General features: G+C 45.1%; 1 protein-coding gene and 1 pseudogene across 2 annotated transcripts in view; one reads left to right on the plus strand and one right to left on the minus strand.

The window, feature by feature from the left end:
- The first annotated feature begins 2,983 nt into the window (after positions 1–2,983).
- The window catches only part of LOC147463577 (kinesin-like protein KIN-UB), a 34,210-nt gene continuing 15,428 nt past the window's right edge, over positions 2,984–21,765 (plus strand). The window contains exons 1-5 of one of the 2 annotated variants that reach the window (XM_086489660.1): positions 2,984–3,415; positions 19,146–19,246; positions 19,580–19,702; positions 21,257–21,442; positions 21,534–21,755. In XM_086489660.1, the coding sequence (XP_086345786.1) occupies positions 3,295–3,415; positions 19,146–19,246; positions 19,580–19,702; positions 21,257–21,442; positions 21,534–21,755 (753 nt within the window). In that variant the 5' untranslated portion in view covers positions 2,984–3,294. Of the gene's footprint in view, positions 3,416–6,696; positions 7,033–19,145; positions 19,247–19,579; positions 19,703–21,256; positions 21,443–21,533; positions 21,756–21,765 lie in introns of those variants that run through there. The other variant, XM_086489657.1, reaches the window with a different exon arrangement.
- Positions 10,305–19,137, minus strand: LOC147463578 (uncharacterized; annotated as a pseudogene).

The following is a 21,765-nucleotide window of genomic DNA, read 5'->3' on the forward strand; positions in this document are numbered from 1 at the left end:
TTGGGGGCAAAATGGTTGGGGCAAGGGTTATTGGGAGGAAAACCTGGGGTTGAGCTTGTGTCGCGTAGTTTTTCGGCCATATTGGCGGCCACTTCCCAGGTGTTGGGATTCTGCTTCTCTACCTCGCGGCGGGCCCAGGGCTTAAGGCCGTACAGGAAGCCATGTAACCTGTTTGCTGTGTGCATCAATGGAAGTTGGAGCATGAGTCGCCGATATTTGACAATGTAGTCTGATATGTGGCCGTCTTGGCGTAGATCGCGCCAGGAATCCCTGACTTTGTTTCCTTCATTCTCTGGGACAAAGTAGTTAAGCATGTCTCTTTGTAGGTCTTCCCAGTCCTCCCAGTGCTTTGATGGCTGTTCAGTGAGGAACCATACATAGGCGTCGTCGGCTAGGAAAGTTTTGGCCACTTGCACCCACCTGCGTTTGCCTATGTTGTTCCACTGCATGTAGTCTTCTACCTCGCTGAACCACTTGTTGAGTTCCAGTGAGGTGCGGTTGCCTTTGTATTTCTCTGGGGGACTGGGTCTGAACTTTCCCAGTCTGTTTTCATCTTCTAGAGTTCTCTCAGGGCTGTAGTAGCGCCCTTCACTTCGGTCATCTAGGTAGCCTTCATCTTCGTCGACTGTCTCTAATCTTCCGGGCCGCGGTCGTCTTTGTGTGTTTCGCCGCGTGTTGACATTACTAGGACCCGGGTGGTCTTCGTATCGCTGGCCTAGCTGTGTTTGCAGTAGGTCGCTCAGATTGGCGGACATCACGTTGATTTGGTGTTCTACGGAGGCCATGATGCGGGCCTCCAGTCTTTCTTCCATTGAGTCTTGGTGGTCTGGTCGCGGCTTCTTCTCTTTGTTCTTCTTTGGGGCTGTATGCGGTTCCGGTTCCGTCCTGTATCCTTCTTCATCTTCTTGATTTCCCGCCATAGGGGTGCTATTGTGGCCGGAGCCGAGGAAAATTCAAAAATATCGAAAAACTGAAAAACTGCGAGAAAACGGCTTGAAAACGCTAAAAACTGTGAAACAGCGCAAAACGGGGTCCAAAACGATGAAAACCGCGAAAAACGGCTCAAAAACGGTGAAAACCGGTCCCAAACGATATAAGATGGGGCAAAACGAGGTAAAACGTTGAAAAACGATGGGGAACGTGGAGAAACGCGTCAAAACGGGGCAAGAATGCGGAGAACTCGGTGAAAACGGGGCGAAACGCGGGTCAAACGAGGCAAAATGGTGAAAAACTATGGGGAACGTGGAGAAAACGCAAGGAACGGGGCAATCACGCAAGGGACGTGGTGAAACGGGGCAAAACGGGGCAACACGGGCCGATAACGCGGAGAAAACGTGGAAAAACGAGGCAGACGGGCCGAAAACGTGGTGACAACCATGGGCCGCGGGCCGACGTCGGGTCGGCGGGGACTCGAGCCGAAGCTCTGATACCAAGTGTGACGCCCTCGTTCGGGGCGTCGCGGAAAAGGGGCCGCGCCGGCTCACCTGCGATGCAAACGGGACCTACAGGAAAGCAAACGCATGTACAAGAACGCAACTTGAAAACTGAACGCAAGAGGGACACGAGAGTGAGGGACGCGAACGAATGATCAATATCATAAGAAAGTGCCGAATACAAGGGACGCAAATAATCACATGAAAACGGGGCTGGCAAGTTGGGGGAAGTGGCACATACTTCCCTTATAACGTGAAGTGTTTACAACACTTGGGGACATTGGACAAAGGCTCTTCAAGTGCTATAAACGTTTACTTGGATGCATATTTTACAGAGCAGTGCTAAGGGCATGGTCACGTGAGGCTTAGTTTCAACTAAGTCTCGATCATTTCTGACAGAGGCGCAGGAGCGTTCACCGCCTACAATAGGTAGAGAGAGGAAGAACCTTGCACAGGCAGGAGAGAGAAGCCTAAGGTTGACCTGCTGTGGACGGGCATAGTTGTGTGACTATGCCTTTTTAGGCATAGTTAGTGTACAATGCTGGTCGACGCCTGTGAAAAGCTGCCTCACGTCAGAATTGGTCTGCTCAGGTTACGAAAAACTAAGCCTCGCGTGACCATGGCCTAAGGCAACCGACGATTTTCGCATGCAACAAGTAGTCAAAAATAAAGAAATGGATATCAATTTGCACTTCTTCTTGCACAATATATGCCGCATGAGAACAAGTAGTCTTTGTAGCTTCTACACACATCTAACAACCACTTCTTTAGTTGTTACGATTGACATGGGATATGTGGCTAAGATTAAGCGTTGCAGATCATGGCACTCTCGACCATTGGATCCTAGAGGCGAACTGAGGGTAAACTAGGGGCATTGGATGGGTGGCATTAATCTCAGCAATGAATCCCTTTAGAGATGCACACAAGATAGTGACGAGGCCAAGTGTGGCACATTTACACTCTATTAGGGAGCGGTCACACAAGACCTAACTATCGATAATTGATAAAGGTGCACAACTATGCATGACGGTGCTCTCAACCTCCTCCCTCATGGTCATGCATCGAGTGTTTGATTCAATTTACCAGCACATGGAGGTCTACACAAAAATTTACCGCAATTAAGGGGTTAACGTGGACCCACATGGGCTACTTTGCTACAGAATTGACACCATTGGCTCGCCATCGCAAGGCTGTGAGGTCGACTTGGGAGTTGCAAGTGCTGACAACCGCTTTCATTACTTAACAATCCACCTGTTGCTAAATCTAACTATGCCAAAATAGGCATAGTTGCAAAACGAAGTGCACAATAGAACTATGATACTATCGCTGCCTTGCTTGACCATGACTGAGGCATGGTTATTGGTAAAAGTTACTGATAACTCCGGCTCGTGAGATCCCTACCTTACGAGGTTCCCTCCAAGACAAAATTTAAAATTGAGCTGGTGATGAGACCTTACAAACGACCTTCGGACAAGCAAAGAGCATCATCATCGTCCACTACCAAAGTTCAGAATAAAGTCCCTTTTGCGCAAACTCTCTCTGTCGGTATATTTTTGCCTGCCCTTTTCGGTTCGCGTGCCTTTGAGCCCAGCTTACGTTTCAAAGTCTCTCCCCTGTTCTGCGCTTCTGGAGCTCGCGATTACAGCTGAAAACCTTCCCCTCTCTTGCTTGTTTTCTTCTGAAGAGTGCGTCTTCTTCTTACGGTTTCTCTCTTCTTATTCTTCTTCTTCTTCATCTTCTTCTACTATAGCACCGCTTTACTGGGTTTTCTACGAGGTTCATTGTCACAATGCCTAATGCCATTGTGCTCTCCAGCCTGCAAGCATGATTATAAGCAGCTCTACAAATAGCTGCAGCTGCAATGGCCAATTCCCGCTTGTCGGCAGCTGATCGAGCAATTCTTCAGAAGTGCCTGTCGAGCTCTTCTCCTTCCCCATTTGGCCGCCCAAAGCGAGCCAATTCCAGCAAGGAGGATGGTCCAGGTAATGTAATCCCCCTTAATGGACTGCTTTTGAGCTGGAATATTCTGCATCTACCTGGTAGGAAAGGAGCCGAGCACAGTTTTTGTTGTGGGCTCAGAAAAAAAGGACAGATGACCAGGAAGTAGTGAGTATTGTACCCTCAGCTTGAAATTTTCAAAAGATTTTTCAGAGAGAGAGAGAGAGAGAGAGAGAGAGAGAGAGAGAGAGAGAGAGAGAGAGAGACAAATGTGAATATCTTTACCATTGAGAGTGACAAGATCTAGTGACTGATGCAACTTAACGTGCTTAACGTGAGCCAACTCAGAACACGTTAGAAAAGAGTGTAAGCTAACCTTAGATAGGCACGTAATTTTCTGATCAAGCATGGGTTGAGACTCCAAGGCAGTATTTATAGCCATGGTGCAATTTGGTACATCAGATAGTCAACAATTGCACAATTGTGATTTTCATAACCATCAGATTAGTTGTTGAAACTTATCACTAATGAAAAGACAATAGCTGTAAGGAAATACTTGAGACAACCTGAGAATACCAAGAGAGATGAGAACACCTCAAAACTTGATTACGCTACTTCGTAAGTTTATTTTCAAGGTCATGGGGAAGAGAGTAGGTGTGATGCCCGGTTATGATAGTTGGATGTAGGTGTGATTGGAACACTCTTAGGTAGCTCCATGATTGGAACACTCTTAGGTAGCTCCAATCAAGTGGAGATAGCCAAAGAGCTTCCCGTGAAGATAAGGCACTACACATTCAACTTCAGTGGGGGAGAGGGAAACAAACTTTTGACTCTTTGTTTGTGATGATATGGGACGAGAGCATGGACACATAGACAAATGTGGATTAGTAGTAGGGATCATCACTTCCCCAATTAGTGCGAGTGTGGCTAGATAATTGTAAACGAGTGAGACAATAATTTGAAGAAAAATCAAATAGGGAAGAGAATGACATGCAACTTTGTTGTGGACACGATATAGTATTGTGAGTGTACAAGAGGATATGATTTGTGTAACATAGGTGTCACGTGACACATCCCAACCCTATGTGTCCGTGGACAAGCTACACCACAGTAGGGTTCAATCAGTTCAGTCAAGTCTAGATTAGCAGTGATCTGGCACTTTTGTGAGTCTAGTCGTAGACCGTGCATGCCCAGTCACTTAGCATAGATGCATATCCTTCGGTTGCACATAGCATGATCATCGGAATTCCCATTAGAATCCATTAGCATCAGTTAGGGAAATTTTCCAGTGCATTTAGCCTATTTTTCTATTTATTGGTTATTTTCACTTATTATTTTTAAGTGACTTTCCAACAAAAGTAGGTAGGGCAATTTTGCTAAGTTAACATAAAAGCAAACCCAAGTTAGCACTTTCTGGCAGAAGAGGCAGCAGGAGCTTCCCGCTCAACAGGCAACTTCTCAGCAGAACCCCCCCCCGCAGTAGACCCTCGCCAGACCTCCACCCCATCCTTGGCGCTCCCTTCCACAGCAGGCCATTGCCATCGATCATCAGCACCCTAGCGTTTGCAGATCCCTGCCATCGCCAGCAGAATCATCAACTTCCCTAGCGTTTTCCCAAAACAGCCCAATCAGCGTTTTTGGATTGCAGATGCAGATCAGCCTAGCGTTTTTGGCTAGCAGCAGGACCCATCAGCGTTTTTGATTCTCAGCCTTACCGCAGCAGATACACACAGTTTTCAGCCTTAGACAAAGTAGTAGATCAGCCCCAGATTGGTTGCAGATGATCCCCCATTTTCAGCCATAAAAACACAGCCAAAACAGTCATTTTCAGCCACCAAAACAATCCCGAAATTCAGCGATTAGAAGATCCCAGATTTCAGCCACGGAGTCGTCGTCGTCATCACCGTCGTCATCATCGGCATAGTCCAACTTGCATCTGTCCATTGCATTTCGCATTGTACACCTTTGTGCAATCAAAGTAGACCACTCTCGCCGACGAGAGTGGGGCCTTCGGAGGAGGGTTTTACAACCTCTCGGTGTCGTATCTTTTCTCTCTCCTTCTCTCAGTCTCATTCATTTGCACGCACAATCCATTCACTTTGTTCGTGATCATAGCACTCTACAAGACGGAAAGCTCTCTCTTTCCCTAAAAACTAAAAGGAACCTTGAGCAATAAAGATCACTAATCTTGAGAAAATACAACATTCATTCCGCTGCACCTAACATTGGTATCAGAGCTTTGGAAGTGTTCTGCATTACTCAAGGAAAGAACCACAAGAACCACAAGAATTTTTTTGCTTGTTGCGATCGCACGAACCCAAGTTTACTTGGGCGTGGCGATTCCTAATCGTGTTTTGTTGAAGAGTGACAGGAATCCCAAGAAAGAAGGGCTTGTCCAACCTCCCCTTGTGTCTCTTTTCACTCATTGAGAGCGGACCGTGCACTTAGCGGCCGGCCAATCGACGTGAGGTGGGAAAAAGCAACCTTGGTGTGAGCGCAAGGACGCTAAGGAGTGCACACACAAAAAGGAGGAGAACTCGGGTGAAGAGAAGATCCTTCTCCAACGCGATTTGCAAGCGAAAGAAAACCTCAAGAACCCCAAGAACCCAAGACCCTCAAGACTCAAGATCCTCAAGAACCCAAGTTCCTCGTGGACTTACGAATCCAAGATCCCAAGAACCCACAAGAACCCACGATTGCAGAATGGTCATCACTCGAAGCGGAATGGATACTTCTCTTGGAGGTGATGAGCATGAGAGAGGCGAAGAAGAATTTTCCCCGCCAGGAGGTTTTTCTGACCCTTTCCCATCTACGACAACGATTGCACTAACTCCAATGGAGGAGTTGAAGCTGTTGTTTATGGAATAGACTTTACAACGCAAAGCAAGACATGCCGCAAGAATGGCAGCCATAGCGCGTGAGTACGAGCAAGCACGCTTGGAAGCCAAAGAACGACAAGCCAAATTTGATCGTGAATTCAAAGAAATGGAACGTAGACACACAGAAGCCGAAGCAGAAAGACAAGCAGCGAACAAAGCAAGACAAGCAGAATTTGATCGCGAGATCAAAGCAAGAAGGGAAGAGCGCTTGCGACTCTTTTCTCAAGCTTAGGCACATATGCACGAGAATCGGGATAAGGAGACTCTCTTAATCTCTTCTTCTCCAAAGCATGATACACAGGATTTGCATGATTGTGTGAAGCATGATGATGATTTGATTGACCATGATACGCATGATGATTTGAATGACAAGCATGATGATTTGGATGACAAAGATAAGCATGATGATTTGAATGATATTGCTAAGCATGATGATTTGGATGACAATAAGAAGCATGATGATTTGCATGATCAAGATGTGATTTCTCACAAGTATGATGAGTTGCATGAAAAAGATGTGATTGTTCACAAGGATGATGTGTTAGTGGATGCTTTTTCTAGCGAAGCTAACCTCGTTGTAGATTCGAGCAGTCACGAAGATCTGATCTTGGCTTTCGAGTCGAGGTCCAACGAACCTCCGCAGGACGATTCGATCATTCAAGAAGAAGCGATCTTGGCTCTCGAGCCTAGGTCCACAGAACCCCTTCAGGAAGAAGCGATCTTGGCTCTCGAGCCTTGGTCCAAAGAACCCTCACATGAAGTATTATGTGTTCGCATGATTGGTACGCACGCATTGTTCGAGTGTTTCATTCGTGATCGTTTCCTGTATTTTAGTCAGCATCGTTATGTGATCCGTTTTACTAGGCATGACATATTGTATGTTGAGCACGTTTCTCTCATGGATGAGCACGAATGTATGCGGATTGTTCATGAAAAGCTGAAAAGTTTGTATGTAAGGAAGTCACATTCCATCTCTCTTCCTTGGCATGACACAGTTTCCGAAAGATCACATGATTGTATGAGCACCAAGCATGGGCATTTCCATTGTGATTTGCCACAGTTGATTGATTTCAATCAAACAGAAAAGATTCGAGCGCATTGTTTGCATGTGTTTGATGAACGGGTTGCCACTCCGTCTCTATGTTCAATTCAACGATTAGAAGATCCCAGATTTCAGCCGCGAAGTCGTCGTCGTCATCACCGTCGTCGCGACGAGAGTGGGGCCTTCGGAGGAGGGTTTTACAACCTCTCGGTGTTGTATCTCTTCTCTCTCCTTCTCTCAGTCTCATTCATTTGCACGCACAATCCATTCACTTTGTTCGTGATCATAGCACTCTACAAGACGGAAAGCTCTCTCTTTCCCTAAGAACTAAAAGGAACTAAAGATCACTAATCTTGAGAAAATACAACATTCATTCCGTTGCACCTAACAATAGGTCTAGATGTGTGCATGGTATAATAGTTATTGTGAAAAAGCCATTTAAAGCTCCCCAATGCATTGGGTATGTATCGTGATGATTGGGTGAAGGGTACCATGTGTCTGCCATACCCAATGCATCCGCTTTGCAAAATGGAAATTTAAGCTTTTTTCTAGTGGCTCAGGTGATTGATCTTCAACATTGTCTTCATCGAGAACGGAGGTGAAGCAAGTGGCATTTTAATTTTTTTTAAGTTTCTAATTCATCAATGCCAAAGGTAATTGGATAGTGAGAGGGTATTCCATGGTTGGGAAGCAAACCCAACAAATAGATGCAAGAAGTGGCAAGTATAGGGTTGATAGAGGGGCCTCGATGCCAGATCGATCTTTGTAGTTGACAAAAATGCTTTTCATCGCACTAGGTGCGAGTTTGAATTTTGGAAGAGGGAGGCCTATCCAAAGCATAGGAAGAAGAGCTAAGAAAATGCAGACATGTGAAATGCCAAGATGGAGTGGCCAGGTTTGTAGCAGTGATGAGCCAATTTTGCATGTAGCAGGTGGCAATAGGCTGCTCCCCCCCAATAAGCAAAAGCAAGATGAGTGTTGTAAAACTGTCCCAACAACTTCTATAACTGTGTGATTCTCTCTTTTTGCAACGCCATTTTGCGACGGGTGGTCGCGCATAGTGAACTCGTGATGAATCTGGGGGTCATGTTACAGATGATGGTATTTGCAAGAAGTATACTCTCCCATTGTCATTGCAAAGCATCGATGATCTTGCTGATTTTCAACTTTCAGCTTAAAGCGACGAAACATGCCGATGGTGGAGGCTTTATGAGGCATAAAATAGATAGATGTAAGGTGCAGCATTATGCTGCATCCTGATCCACTTCAAGAGGGTTGATGTGGATGTTTATCACCCAAGCCAACAGTGGCGCGACAAAACATTGGAAGCTAGATTGAGGTGACTGTACTTGTGCTCTAAAGTTTAAACCTTTTCGCCTTGGTCTGCAATGATGTAAAGAGGATCTGATGAAACCCACAAGGTATGTTCTTGATTAAACAGTAAAGACCATCACATTGTGGGAATGTGGTAGGTACTTCGCATTTCCCTTTTGGTCCTTGAGTATCTCTCACTAAAAAATAATATCTGAATAGTGCTAAGAGAGCTTTGTAATGCTGTAGATACGGATGCTCCGGTTCGAACAATGCCTTGCATGCTTGTATGGTAGCAGTTTGGAGAGCTTTGAATATGACCTAGTACTCGGCTGCAAGGAGGGAAAGTTGGTTATCTCCATTCATGTCCTAGATGTGCCGCTGTCAAAGTGTCCCCTGACTTTAGGAAAAATTTTTAGCGTTTCGTGAATCATGCCGATAGGTATGTCATCACGAAGGACGACTTCAGCTAGTGATATTACACCCAAGTTGTCCAATTGGTCATGTGAGAGAACATCTGTAAGAGATGGCTTGGGTTGCTGCATGTGAAAATTGAGGAAAAATTTTGTTTTGTGTTTTGTTTTGTTTTGTCAGGCTTTGTAAGTTCATGACTGATCAAGTGACTCATTGCTTTCCTTTTGCCTTTTGGATCCTTCTCCTGTGCACTTGAGCTACCACTGTCTGAGCTTGAGTTGGAATCTGCAGCTGATGCCGAGGCCTTGTAACTTTCGTCAGATTTGACACTGGATGACATATTCGTGACCCCATGGTTGCTAGGATCTGATTCCGCTTTAGTTTCATAATTGGCCTGCCTGTGTGGTTGAGGCCTTTTCCTCGACAACAATTTTTTGCCTCCTACCATAGCCACCTGATTGACGACTATCTGTAAACATTGTAGCAGTATTTTTTCAAAACCCCAAAAGCTTATAGCAATGAGCTCACTGCACACTAGATTCTGTTAGGTCCACAAGAGCATACAAAAAAAATAATCCCCAGGATCATACATATATCAATACATCACCGTATGACCCATGCAGCAATCGCAACTCTGTATACAACATGATCCCGATTTCTGTGCTGCTGAAAGCTGGTATCTTGAAAATCTGATTGAGAGCAGGTGAATTTCGATGGCGAGGACGCGAGCGCAGTATGGACGGATTGTGTGTAGAGAGGTGTAGAGAGCCGAGTTGATCGGGCCAAGCACCGTGAGCAGGGCCGAGGATGTAGATTAATGTGCAGGTAGACTCGTTTAAGGTTTGGTCGAGGGTGATGGTTGGAAAGGGCGAGAGGGGAGAGGCGAAGGTGGGTGGGGGCCGAAAGGTGAATAGGGCGAGGGTGAGGGGCGAGGGGTTAGGCGGCGAGAGGTAGATAGGGGGCGAGAGATAGATAGGGGTGGACAGGGGCGAGGGCTGGTGGGGGGGGCGAGGGGTAGGGACTAGAGGTGGGTGGGGGGGTGAGGGGTAGATAAGGGGCGAGGGGTAGGGACTAGGGACGAGGGGTGGGTAGGGGGGGCGAGGGCAACAGGTAGGGGCGAGCAGAGGGCGAGGGGTGGGTAGGGGGCGAGGGGTAAGGACTAGGAGCGAGGGGTGGGTAGGAGGGGCGAGGGGTAGGGACTAGGGGCGAGGGGTGGGTAGGGGGGGCGAGGGGGCAGCAGGTAGGGCGAGCAGAAAGGATAGGGGGCTAGGGTTAGGCAGAGTAGGTTTTAACGTCCTAGGAACAATACCAAGAAAAATCAAAGATCTATCTGACGAGAGTTGAACCTCGGACGTTGAACAAATCCACAAGGATAGAGAGGCAGTAGAGACGAGATTTCCTTTTAACAAATCCACAAGGACAGAGAGGCAGTAGAGACAGAGAGACACAGAGATAGAGATACAGATAGAGACATAGAGACAAAAACAGGAGGATGACAATCCAATCTATGAGTGAATTCAAATAATTAAATAGAACAAGCTGGATCATAGTAGGACTCCAAAAACCAAATTATATCAATGAGATAAGAGCAAAATGGATGCACACAATAAAAGTAGGAGAATTTGAAAGATAACACTGATTACAACTGAGATGAGAACTGATATGAAGAAGACTTGAGAATAGGGAAAAATGGAAAGCTGGAGATAGCTGAGGAGGGGACAGTCATATGGTTGTTGGTGGGAGGGATAACATCACCAAATTTCTAAAGAGTCAGGGCAAGTGATAGCACTTGATTTTGGATCCATTTACCAACGTCAAGAGAACACCTTCTAGAGTGACTAACTGGATAGCTCCCTGTGGCAAAATCTCTTGTACCATGAATGGCCCTTGCCAAGCTGGGACCAACTTCTTAGCTTTTTTCAGATATTTAACTTGATAGAGTAGCACCAGTGTCCCTTGTGTTATTTTCGCCTTTTTGAGTTGGCGATCATGTCACGCTTTGCGACGAAGTTGCTCAGCTTGCCGAGCATGTGAAGCTAACATCTTGCTTTCTTCTAGCTTCGAGAGACGAGAGAGGTTTGCGGAAGCAATATCCGCTGTGACGCGAACGCTTCCCACTCTTGCTGAGCCTGAGTTGAACTCGTATGGTTCAAGTGCTTCTAGACCGAAAGCTAGTTGGAATGGGGTGTGGTTAGTGGTTGCTTTGAAGGAGGTGCGATAAGCCTAGACTGTGCCAAGGATAGCTTGAGCCCAAGAAGTTGGATGCAGGTGACAAGCTTTCCTGAGAAGTGCAATTAGCACTTTGTTAGTGCTCTTGGCTTGCCCATTTGCTCTGGGATAGTAAGAGCAAGATTTGCGATGAAAAATCTTGTAGTTCGTGAGGAGTGTGGAGATCAGGTCGTTGATGAAATGACTACCTCGATTACTTTTGATTTCTAGAGGGCACCCAAACATACAAAAAATATTTTCATACAAAAATTTTGTGACAGTGGTTGCTGTACAGTCGATGGTAGCCACTACCTCGGCCCACTTGGTTGCATAATCGTCGCTACCAGGAGATACTTACGATTGCCGGGTTGAGCAGGTGGAGCAATTGGACCAACAAAGTCCAAGCCCCATCGCTCAAAGGGCAACCGCGCCATAGATACTTGCAAAGGGCGATTGGATTGCTTGCTAGGCTTGGGCGCACATCGTTGACAGACATCACAAATCTTGACATGAGCAATAGCATCTCTGAATAGATAGGGCCACCATAAGCCTGTCTGTAAGATTTTTTGCGCCATGATGTGACCAAGGTAATGGCCACCTGTAAGACCATTGTGTGCATCTTCTAGAATGTGGTCCACTTCATGACGGGAGGCGCACTTGCGCAACACACTATCTGGCCCAGATTTGTAGAGCTGTCCGCCAATCAGAGAGAAGGGTCTAGACTTCAGCAAGAGTCTTCTTTTTTGCAAGGGAGAAGCATTCTCAAGATATAGGCCAATAGAGGACAGATGTAACACATCTCTATACCATTCCGGGGTCGTGTCGACCTTAAAGAGATGACTATCCAAAAAGTCATCATCAACCCCAGTATCTGGCTCACCTGTGTGTATGCGAGAGAGGTGGTCGGCCATGACGTGCCGCTTGCCTGGACGGAGAACTACGTCGAAATCAAATTCTTTGAATATCAGTAGCCACCTCCAGAATCTTCCTGCAACTTGGGGTTTATTAAGAAGATAGCGTAGCGCATGATGATCCGTGATGATAGTGAAGTGAACCCCTAACAAGCAATGACGAAACTTTTGTAAAGGATACACCATAGCCAAACCTTCCCTTTCTGTGGTGCTGTAGTTGCGCTCAGCCTTTGTGAGCAAGCAACTGGCATAGTGGACTAGGTGATCTAGGTTGAACTCCTTGCTAGGCTGAGTCAAGACCGTGCTGACTGCAAATTGACTAGCATCAGTATGGACATGAAAAGGAGTGGACCAATCAAGAGCAACTAAAATAGGTGCCTTAGTTAGGCACTTTTTGAGATAGGCAAAAGCTTGGGATTCAGCTGTGGACCATTGAAAGGGTAGAGCAGTACTAGTTAGGCGAGCAAGGGTTGGGCAACCTCTTCATACATGCGAATGAACCTCCGATGATAGCCTGTATGGCCTACAAAGCTTTGAACACCTTTGGGATTAAGTGGAGGGAGCAATCTTAAACTGGTCACTATTTTCTCAGGGTCAGGTGCTAAACCTTCAGCAGACACGACATGACCTAAAAGCGTACCTTGAGTCACCAAAAAGTGGCACTTGTTTGGATTGAGCTTAAGACGCGCCTCGCGACACTTCGAGAAGATTGCAGAGAGTTGAGCCAGGTGCTCCTCCAAGTTTTCCACGGGGTGGAACATTGGGTGCCAGAGAAGGTGGAAAATTCATCCATGAAGATTTTGAGATTGTCGTTGAGCAGGGGACAAAATATGATGGTAGACAATATGATTGAATGAAGGAGGAGCGTTTTTCAGCCCAAAGGACATCCTGTTGTAGATAAAAATTCCCCATGGAGTGACAAAAGCTGTCTTTCCCTGGTCGTCAGGATGTATTCGTAACTGATTGTAGCCGCTGAACTCGTCCATGAAACTGTACAGTACATGCCCAGCGACATCTTCGATGTCACGTGACACATCTAACCCTATGTGTACGTGGACAAGGTACCTCATGACAAGGGTACAATCCAGTTCAGTCAGTCTAGAATAGGAAGTGTTCTGGCACTTTTGTGAGTTTGTTCGCAGACCGTGCATGTCCAGACACTTAGATTAGATGCATATCCTTTGGTTGCACACAACATGATCATCAGATTTCCATCAGAACCCATCAGGAGCATTTTTACAGTGCATAGACCTATTTTCCCTATTTTAGCCAATTTTCACTTATTATTTTAAGTGACTTTTGTTGGGAAACTGGGTAGGGCAATTTGCATAAGACAATATATAAGAAAACCAGCGCTAGCATTATTTGGCAGAAGTGGAAGAAGTGCACAAGGCAATAGGCTTGCAGCAGGCATCTCTCCCTCTCTCTCAAGCAAGAACCACCCCCTTGAAGACCTAGCGTTTTCAGCAATGACTACACAGCGTTTTCCAGCCCTATAGATCGGCGATTTCAGCCCCATAGATCAGCGTTTCCAACCTCTCAGATCAGCGTTTTCAACAGCAGCACTTCAGCGTTTTACAACAGCATGAACCAGCGTTTCTACATACATCAAAGATGGCGTTTTTGCAGCAGTGAATTCAGCGTGTAGACTCAGCGAATTCAGCGAAGAAGGAACAGTACGAAAGGAGCATTTTCAGCCATACGACATCGCCGCTCTCGTCGTTGCCGTCATCTCCAAACCTAGATCCACAATGCATAGCCGCACGACTTGCATCAGCATCTTGTACCAAATTTGTGCAATTAATAGCATAGACCGCTCTCGCCATCGAGAGTGGGGCCCTTGGAGGAGGGTTTAACAACTTGATTGGTGTCGTATTCTTCTCTCTATCTCTCAGTCTCAGCACCTTCATTCACAATGTTCACCACTTTGTTTGTGTCCATTGCACTCTCTCACTAAAGGAACGGAAGGCTCTCCCTTTCGTAAGTAAAAGGAACCTTGAGCACAATTAGGAGCACTCATCTTGAGCAAAGTTCAACATTCACTTCCACTGCACCTTACATTTGAGGACTCTCTCAGTGAAAGGGGTCGGAAATCCATTCGGGATTGTCACCTTATTCAGAGCTGGGTAGTCGACGCAAACTCAAATTTTGTTGGACGGCTGCTTGGGAGCGATAACCATAGGGGACAACCATTCTGAGAGCTCCACTAGCACAATAATACTTGCTTCTTGCATTTTTTCTAACTCGACTTTGATTGCTTCTACATACTTGGGGTTGAGCTTGTAAGTCCGTTCTCTGACCGGCTTAGCCCCTTCAACCAGAGGGATTGTGTGGACTCCTAACTCCTTCCAAATCGTGGTAAGACCAGGCAAACACATCCTTGAAAGAGTGCACGAAAGAGATTACCCGGTCGAGTAGCGTAGGGTGATCCCATAACCAAGCGGCTAACAAGATGGATTGATGGTTGTCACGGTCGCGTAGGTTGACTACTCTGACGGGGTCAGGCGGTGTAGTTGGCGAGGATGCATCAGGAAGAGAAGACCTTGCCGCCTCTGTGAGCTTCCGCACATCATGAGTTGGTGAAACTGGCCCGTGGGGTGGTAGGCGTTGGCTTTCACCCGAAATTCTTTACTTTAGACACACACACAGAGCACTTTGCAAAGAGAACCTGCAACGGGAATTAATCACTTGAATACACACACTGCTCGGAAGCTAGAATGCCCCAAGCAGACGTCGACAACCTGTAGGCCCCAAAATTGGCGCCCCTTTCGGATTTTTTTATTCTTTGAGAGGGAAAATTACAAAGTAAGGTCCTGGAAATCCTTTACCTGTATCACACTAGATACTACCTGATTTGGCCAAATTTCGGCAGCATAACAGCCCCAAAACTTGCGCGAACTCAATTCTTTGTTGGATCTCACTTGCATTGGCGTAAACCGTTTGATTCCTGCCCAAAAACAGTAAATTCAGCTCGCTGTATTTACTGGTTTTTGCCCTGTTTCCAGCCCTAAACAGTCCCCGAACTGTTCTCTGCCAATGGGGCACGATTCCCAAAGGTTCTGGTCTCCGTATGGCTGAAAAACAGTCAATTTTCTGCGCATACACAGCGTTGAATTTGCAACTGTACGGTGAGGTTATGACCCTCACCCCTGTTCCTGCTCAAGGAGGCTCTTGCCTCAACACAAAAGCATGAAACCACACAGCTGTACATCAGTCAAATGAAGAGCCCTCTCGTGGGGCATCACATAACTGCACGTAGGGGAGAGAGAGCAGTATAGCGTGCAGGGCATCACTCCTAGCACCACACTGTACATGAGAGGAAAAGAACGCACTCCATAGCTCTGAACCTGTGACAAAAACCCAAATGAAGCCTCTCCCAGCTTAAAAATCAACGCCCTTTTTTGTGCATGAGGCAAGTTCATGAAAAAATGACACTTGGCGCATTTACAAGCTTTTGTCCGTTTCGGGGTTGCCGCCTAAAAATCTCACGACTTGTCGCATAGTTGACTTCGCGGCAGAGTTGTGAAGTGTTTCCCTAGTCATACCGGAGGTAATGACGCGAACACATTTCAGGGCCTAAAATAGTAGTTCCCTAGATTTTAGGAAATGATTCCGTTGGGCTCCCTGTGGTCATCTGACCATCTATCCTCATTGGGACCGCATCCAAAAATGCAATGTGGCCCAACTGTCGGATATTTTCTGTTGGTAGTCCCACCTTGACTTTATGCCTTTATTGAGTTCACTTCCTAGTATCCATTAACTTGCCAAGTGCGACGGGGGACCTACATGATCTTGCTATGAGCCTAGACATCCTCTTACTATACGAATTCCAGTGCCGACCATTTCCGGTCTGTGGGTGACACTACCGTTTACATTGGCCATACAATGTCCGACTGTTTGCTACTTCAAAAAGAGGGTCTCAAAAATAAAACAAAACCCATAGGAAAGAAACCAACAACTAAAGTTAGCAGTTGCCACGTCCTTGCGACATAGTTAACAGCTGCCACGTCCCCGTGACAATTGGCGTCTGATTGATATTGAAATCGGTATACTCTTCTTGTAACCATCTCGGTTGAAGCTCGTCGAAGGGAAGTTCGTATGGTACATATGATAGCTTGGACTGGGGCAAGGTATTAGACACAGGTGAGGTTGAGGGTGTGGCGTGGGTGAACTCTTGTAAAGGAGATTTCTTACCCCTTCTATGGTCTTTGATAGGCTCACCAAGTCCAAAGGCTTCTACTGAGGGGCCAGCTAAGCTATCAACCTCTGGGAGCAATGGAGTCGGTGCACTAGGCTCAGCCACTGTAGTAACACTGGAAGATGGTGTATCCTCTGGCAAGGCTTGAATGGAGACCACATAGCAAGACATAGAGTGGGTAGCCTCCAACCACTCTAGCAGGTCTTCTTCTGGTCCATCCGGTGGAGTAGTTGGTTCAGTTGGGGAGTTGACTCCATTGATAGAGAACTACGATTCACCACTGGATCCATGTCCCCTTCAAGGCGGATAGGTTTCATTGGATAGCCCGGGCTACGTATCCACATTGAATCAGTTCCCCAATCATGTAATGCCTTTGTGTGTCGGAGCCACGGTCTTCCAATGAGTAATGGAAATCCGCCCTCTATCTGAGGGAGGCGAACTACAACAAAATCAAGGTTGAATGTGAAGTCCTATACCTGCAGAGGGACCTTGTCTACTATTCCCACAGGGTAGAGAGTTCTTTGGTCTGCCAAAGTCACTGTAAAGATAGCAGGCCGGGTAGGCTGGAGACCCAATTCCAACATAGTGAATTCGGGCATCAAGTTAATAGACTCTACTAGACCAGGGCGAGTGACTAGACCACCTGGCTAGACCAGGGACGAGGAAGGACTAGACCAGGATGAGAGCTGGTTGGACTAGGGCGAGAGAGGACCAGACCGGCAAGGCGAGAGACTAGGTCAGCTAGATTGAGCTGTCTAAGGTGAGACTGGACCAGAGCAACAGGCTGCACTGTGCAATGCGAAGTAGGCGAGGCTAGGTAAAACCCAGCTAGCTCCTCGATTTGTACCTCAACAGAGAGTGAGACTTCAGTTGAGGTCCCACCGGGCGTGCCAAAAATGAGAGCACCTGTAGCGTGGATAGTGTGTCGTGCTCTCTACAATGGGTGCTCCTCAGTGCAATGTGCGAGACATCTCACTCAAACAGAATGAAAACACAGGAAACAATAGATAACAACAAATCAACACAGAGACACAACAGTAGACCAGAACATATAGACTCGACTATCTCAAAGGAACCAGTACAGACTCTGGCGTGGCAGCACACTCAGGTCCAGCCCAGACCTCACGGGTACAATGGGGGTGTCGAGGCTCAGATGTGCAGGGATGGTGCAGACATGCTGTGTATAGACTCTCTACTCTAGGCGACGACGTTGGACCATATATGAAGAAGATGATCATGATGACCCAACAGCTACTACTCATATGTACAACCATAAAGAGCCACCAACGGCTCATAAATATCAGCCATCTAGGTCTATCTCCAAACTGAGTGGTGGTGGTAACCTGACCACGATGTCCACTAGACCACCGTCCGTATCCTTGCCATGTGTCACTGCCCTGCCCACAGAGTCCGTCCAGTGTGAACCAGACCAAACCAACTGTACTAACTGTGTGTCCTGTGAAAGTGACACTGTAACTTGCTACAGTCTTAATCTCTTTCTTTGATTGCTTTGTAATTAACACAATAATTGCACCATGAATGGTTCATTAACGTTTCCGCCATAATGCCATTCCCTTTCAGTCAACAACCACAAACCATAGGGGAAAAACTACCAGTGATACAAAATTACAAAAGATGAGGGATACTACAGAAACTAGGAGAAGGGGAGTAAGGAAAGAAAGTAGCGAGTTGAAGTAGAAGCAGGCCACCCAGACTTCAACAAGGAGGCCGAAAACTCCCCAAAGAATCTCCGATATCCAACTCCGGGTATCCAAAGCCGTGTATAATGGTGCATTCCAATTTTAATCTTGGTCATTTGGGTTTTTTGTTCTATTGGGTGTACGATGTTCACAATGTTACAGTAGATCATTTAAATGAGGGTGCTACCACCGAAGTCTTACAAATGCACACATCACAATCCACTCAACATCATAAAACAGTCCGCAAACCCCAGAAAAAAAAGAAAGTATTTTCAACCATTCAGAGGACATGTGGACTTAAAAGCATGAAAGGTTTCTTATCATGCTAGCTTTGATCCCAAAAGAGATGCAAACACAACTAACTGAAGGTTATTTGTGTAGCTTGTGTATAGCTTGACTGCAGATACTCACATACTTGCTGATCACTTGCATTTCTTGGGTACTGCTAGCTTATCTTGATTGCTTATTGATGGATTTGTAATTGCTATTTGGTACCTACATAGCGTCTTGTATGTGTATCACGAGTGCTTGAATGCTGATTACATTAATGCCAATTCTTGCTGATTAGTGGGGTTTCTCTGGTTCTGATCTTCTGCATACATACCTTGTTAGCTTTTATATGCCGCCTGCATAGCTCTTTTTCTTGCAGTTGTCTGCACAACACTTTTGTTAGTCGGTTGCGTTGTACTGCTTTTAATACTTGTCTTTTCATAAGAAAACATCTTGCACAGTCATTTCATGCAATGTGGTTAACTTAGAAGGTCTTTTCATAAGAAGACGTCTTGGATAGTCATTTCATGCAATGTGGATAGCTTAGAAGGCCTTGCCTTTTTCAATATTGTTAGACCTCTCGAGTAAAAAAATTTACTCCCAAAGTAGTGGTATTCTTTGACCACATACACAATCAGCAGGAATTTTTTCAAAATTCGCTTGGAATTAAAGCATTGTACTAGCTAAAGTGCTCATAAGTGTTTGTGAAAGCAAAGCAAGTTTGAATCGGCTAAATATAAGGTTCAAACAGTATATTTTTATATTTTCATGACCTAATTTATGTCACAAGCCATTTGCTGATAAATTTATATCACAATTACTTCAACTTTGCTGATTTCAGTATCAGGAAGAGTTCGTGTGGCTGTGAGGCTTCGTCCCAGAAATGCAGAAGAGTTGAAGGCTGATTTTGATTTCGCAGATTGTGTTGAACTTGAACCAGAGGTTTCATTCCCTAATCTTTCTTTTGTAAATATTTGGGTGCTGCATGAGCATTTTTGTCACTATCAACACAAGTTTCAATATATACGAGTGTACAAAATCAAGAGTAAGTATCTACTTTTAACTAGTAAGCAACCAGACGCAAGATATCCACCTAGTAGTTTGAGGAATCATGCGCAGTCTTTGCCTTTGGTGATAGCAATCACAAAGTGATGACATTGACATAATTATGGCTGTCAAAACAACAGAACAGATGGAATGCATCGCTCTGTATGTCTCATTGGAATACTTGAACACTGCAGGCAACTGACATTACTCTCTCCATTACTTTTGCAGCTCCACAGGTTAAAGCTCCGCAAGAATAATTGGGATTCTGAAACTTTCCAGTTCGATGAAGTTCTTACAGAACATGCTTCTCAAAAACGAGTGTATGAAGTGGTGGCAAAACCTGTTGTAGAGGTACAAATGCAACTTGCATGACTTTAAAATGACTCAGACGATTTTGAGATTTTACATTATAGATATTCTGGTCATAGATTAACCCTCTCCAAATAAAGAGCTTCATGGTGATGTTTTTAAGTTCTCGACGCATTCATGATGATGTTACGCTACAACTTCAAAGCTCAAAGAGCTAGTGCTCATTGTAATATTGCTGCTTTCTTTACTTGGAGGAAAGAAATCCATAAGTATGGATTGTGTTGATACAAAGGTTTGTACTTCGTTGAATGAGTAATCCTCAACAGTGTGACATAAAAACCCGTTTCATGGGTATGAAACCTTGAAACCTAGAAACCTTAAAACTTGCAAAGTGTTTTGGCGGAACATACGAAACATGCAACCTCTATGAAAAATGAAAATCACTCTCTGTATGGAGTCTAGAGCAATATGTATGTCTGTCATACATACATCATTACATTGATATATGTATCTGTGCGCGCGCGCGCACACACACACACACACACACACATATATATACTATATGTAATCATATATCTATATGAATATATACAGAGCCTGTTTCACTTGTTGTACGCCCTGAAACAAAATATTCAAAACCCCAAAACGACCAAACCACGAAACGTTCCATGTCACATTGACTCCCTGATTGTGATCTGTTTGCTGTCCATATTTACGGGATGTCCGTCAAAACAAGGCATAGTTACACTTCTGTCTCTACTTATTGTTTGCAAAATTGTCTGGCTAGCATACCAAGCATCGGTGCACCTCAAACTAAATACAGTGTCTTGACTTTACTAGAGAGTAGTAGTTGGCCTTCTATGATTTGTGAAGTTAGAGCAGTACTGTGCTCCTTAGCCTTAAGTGAAAGTCACAAACGACGTCTTGTACATTGTAATTCTTAACCTATTTCTCTCTTTCTTGTGATTGATTCTGGATATAGCTTAGTTGGTAGGGTGATCCATGTTGTTCAAAAGGGCTTAAGTTTAGTCGCACCTACTGTCTTTCTGGTCATGTGAACTCCTTGTATGGTGAACTGTAAAATTCAGCAACAAAGCTGGAACTCAGCTAGCTATACTGACACCCCACTGATATCATTGCCGGAATAGAACTCCCAAAACAAAAGAAACAAAAAGGAAACTAAGCCGCCTTTCCTTAAAACTTTTGACCTGATGCTGGTCAAGAACCTACCATAAAAAATTCCTTCTTTGCTTTCTTCACTTCTTTTTGTCCATTATCTTTGTTATGTTGGCTTGCACATTTGAAAAAGCAGAGAAATTTAGGGCTAAAGGGTCCCCATCTTTAAGAAAACGCAGCATAAACTATCCCAAAAAATCCGTAGTTAAAAGAATCAAAGTCTATTTCTGCAGGACTTTGTGCACGAACATTAACAACTTGGTTTGTTATTCATCCCTGGTGACAAAATTGTAAAGCAAAAAATGCTATCTGCAGATGAATGTTTTTAAAGAATTAGCAGTAATTCTTGTAAACAAAGTTAGTCTAGTCATTCGTTTTTTTATGTTTCTAACTGCAAACTGTTTCTATTTGCTGGTCCAGAGTGTCCTACAGGGGTACAATGGGACCATTATGGCTTATGGACAGACAGGCACAGGGAAAACATATACACTTGGACGTCTTGATGAAGAGGATGATTCAAATCGTGGAATAATGGTTAGAGCTGTGGAGGACATTCTGGCTGGAGTTTCATTGAAGGATGATTCTATAACTGTTTCCTACTTGCAGGTGAGCTGTTTGCCAAAGATGTTGAAAATGTAACAATTGCTTATTGTGCCACAAAAGCGTTAATATCTTGTTATCTTTCTTTGCTATTCAGCTCTACATGGAAGTGATACAAGATCTCCTTGCTCCTGAGAAAGAGAACATTCCAATAGTAGATGACCCAAAGATGCGAGATGTGCTGGTACCTGGGGCTTCAGTCGTCGAGATAAAAGATCACAAGAGTTTCTCAGAGTTGCTTAAAGCAGGAGAGGCAAATAGAGCTGTTGCTAACACAAAACTGAATGCAGAATCATCACGCAGCCATGCGATTCTCGTGGTAAGGATTG

This window comes from Adiantum capillus-veneris, chromosome 2 (assembly GCF_014529385.1).
Source record: "Adiantum capillus-veneris isolate H3 chromosome 2, ASM1452938v2, whole genome shotgun sequence".
Classification (NCBI taxonomy): Eukaryota; Viridiplantae; Streptophyta; class Polypodiopsida; order Polypodiales; family Pteridaceae; genus Adiantum; species Adiantum capillus-veneris.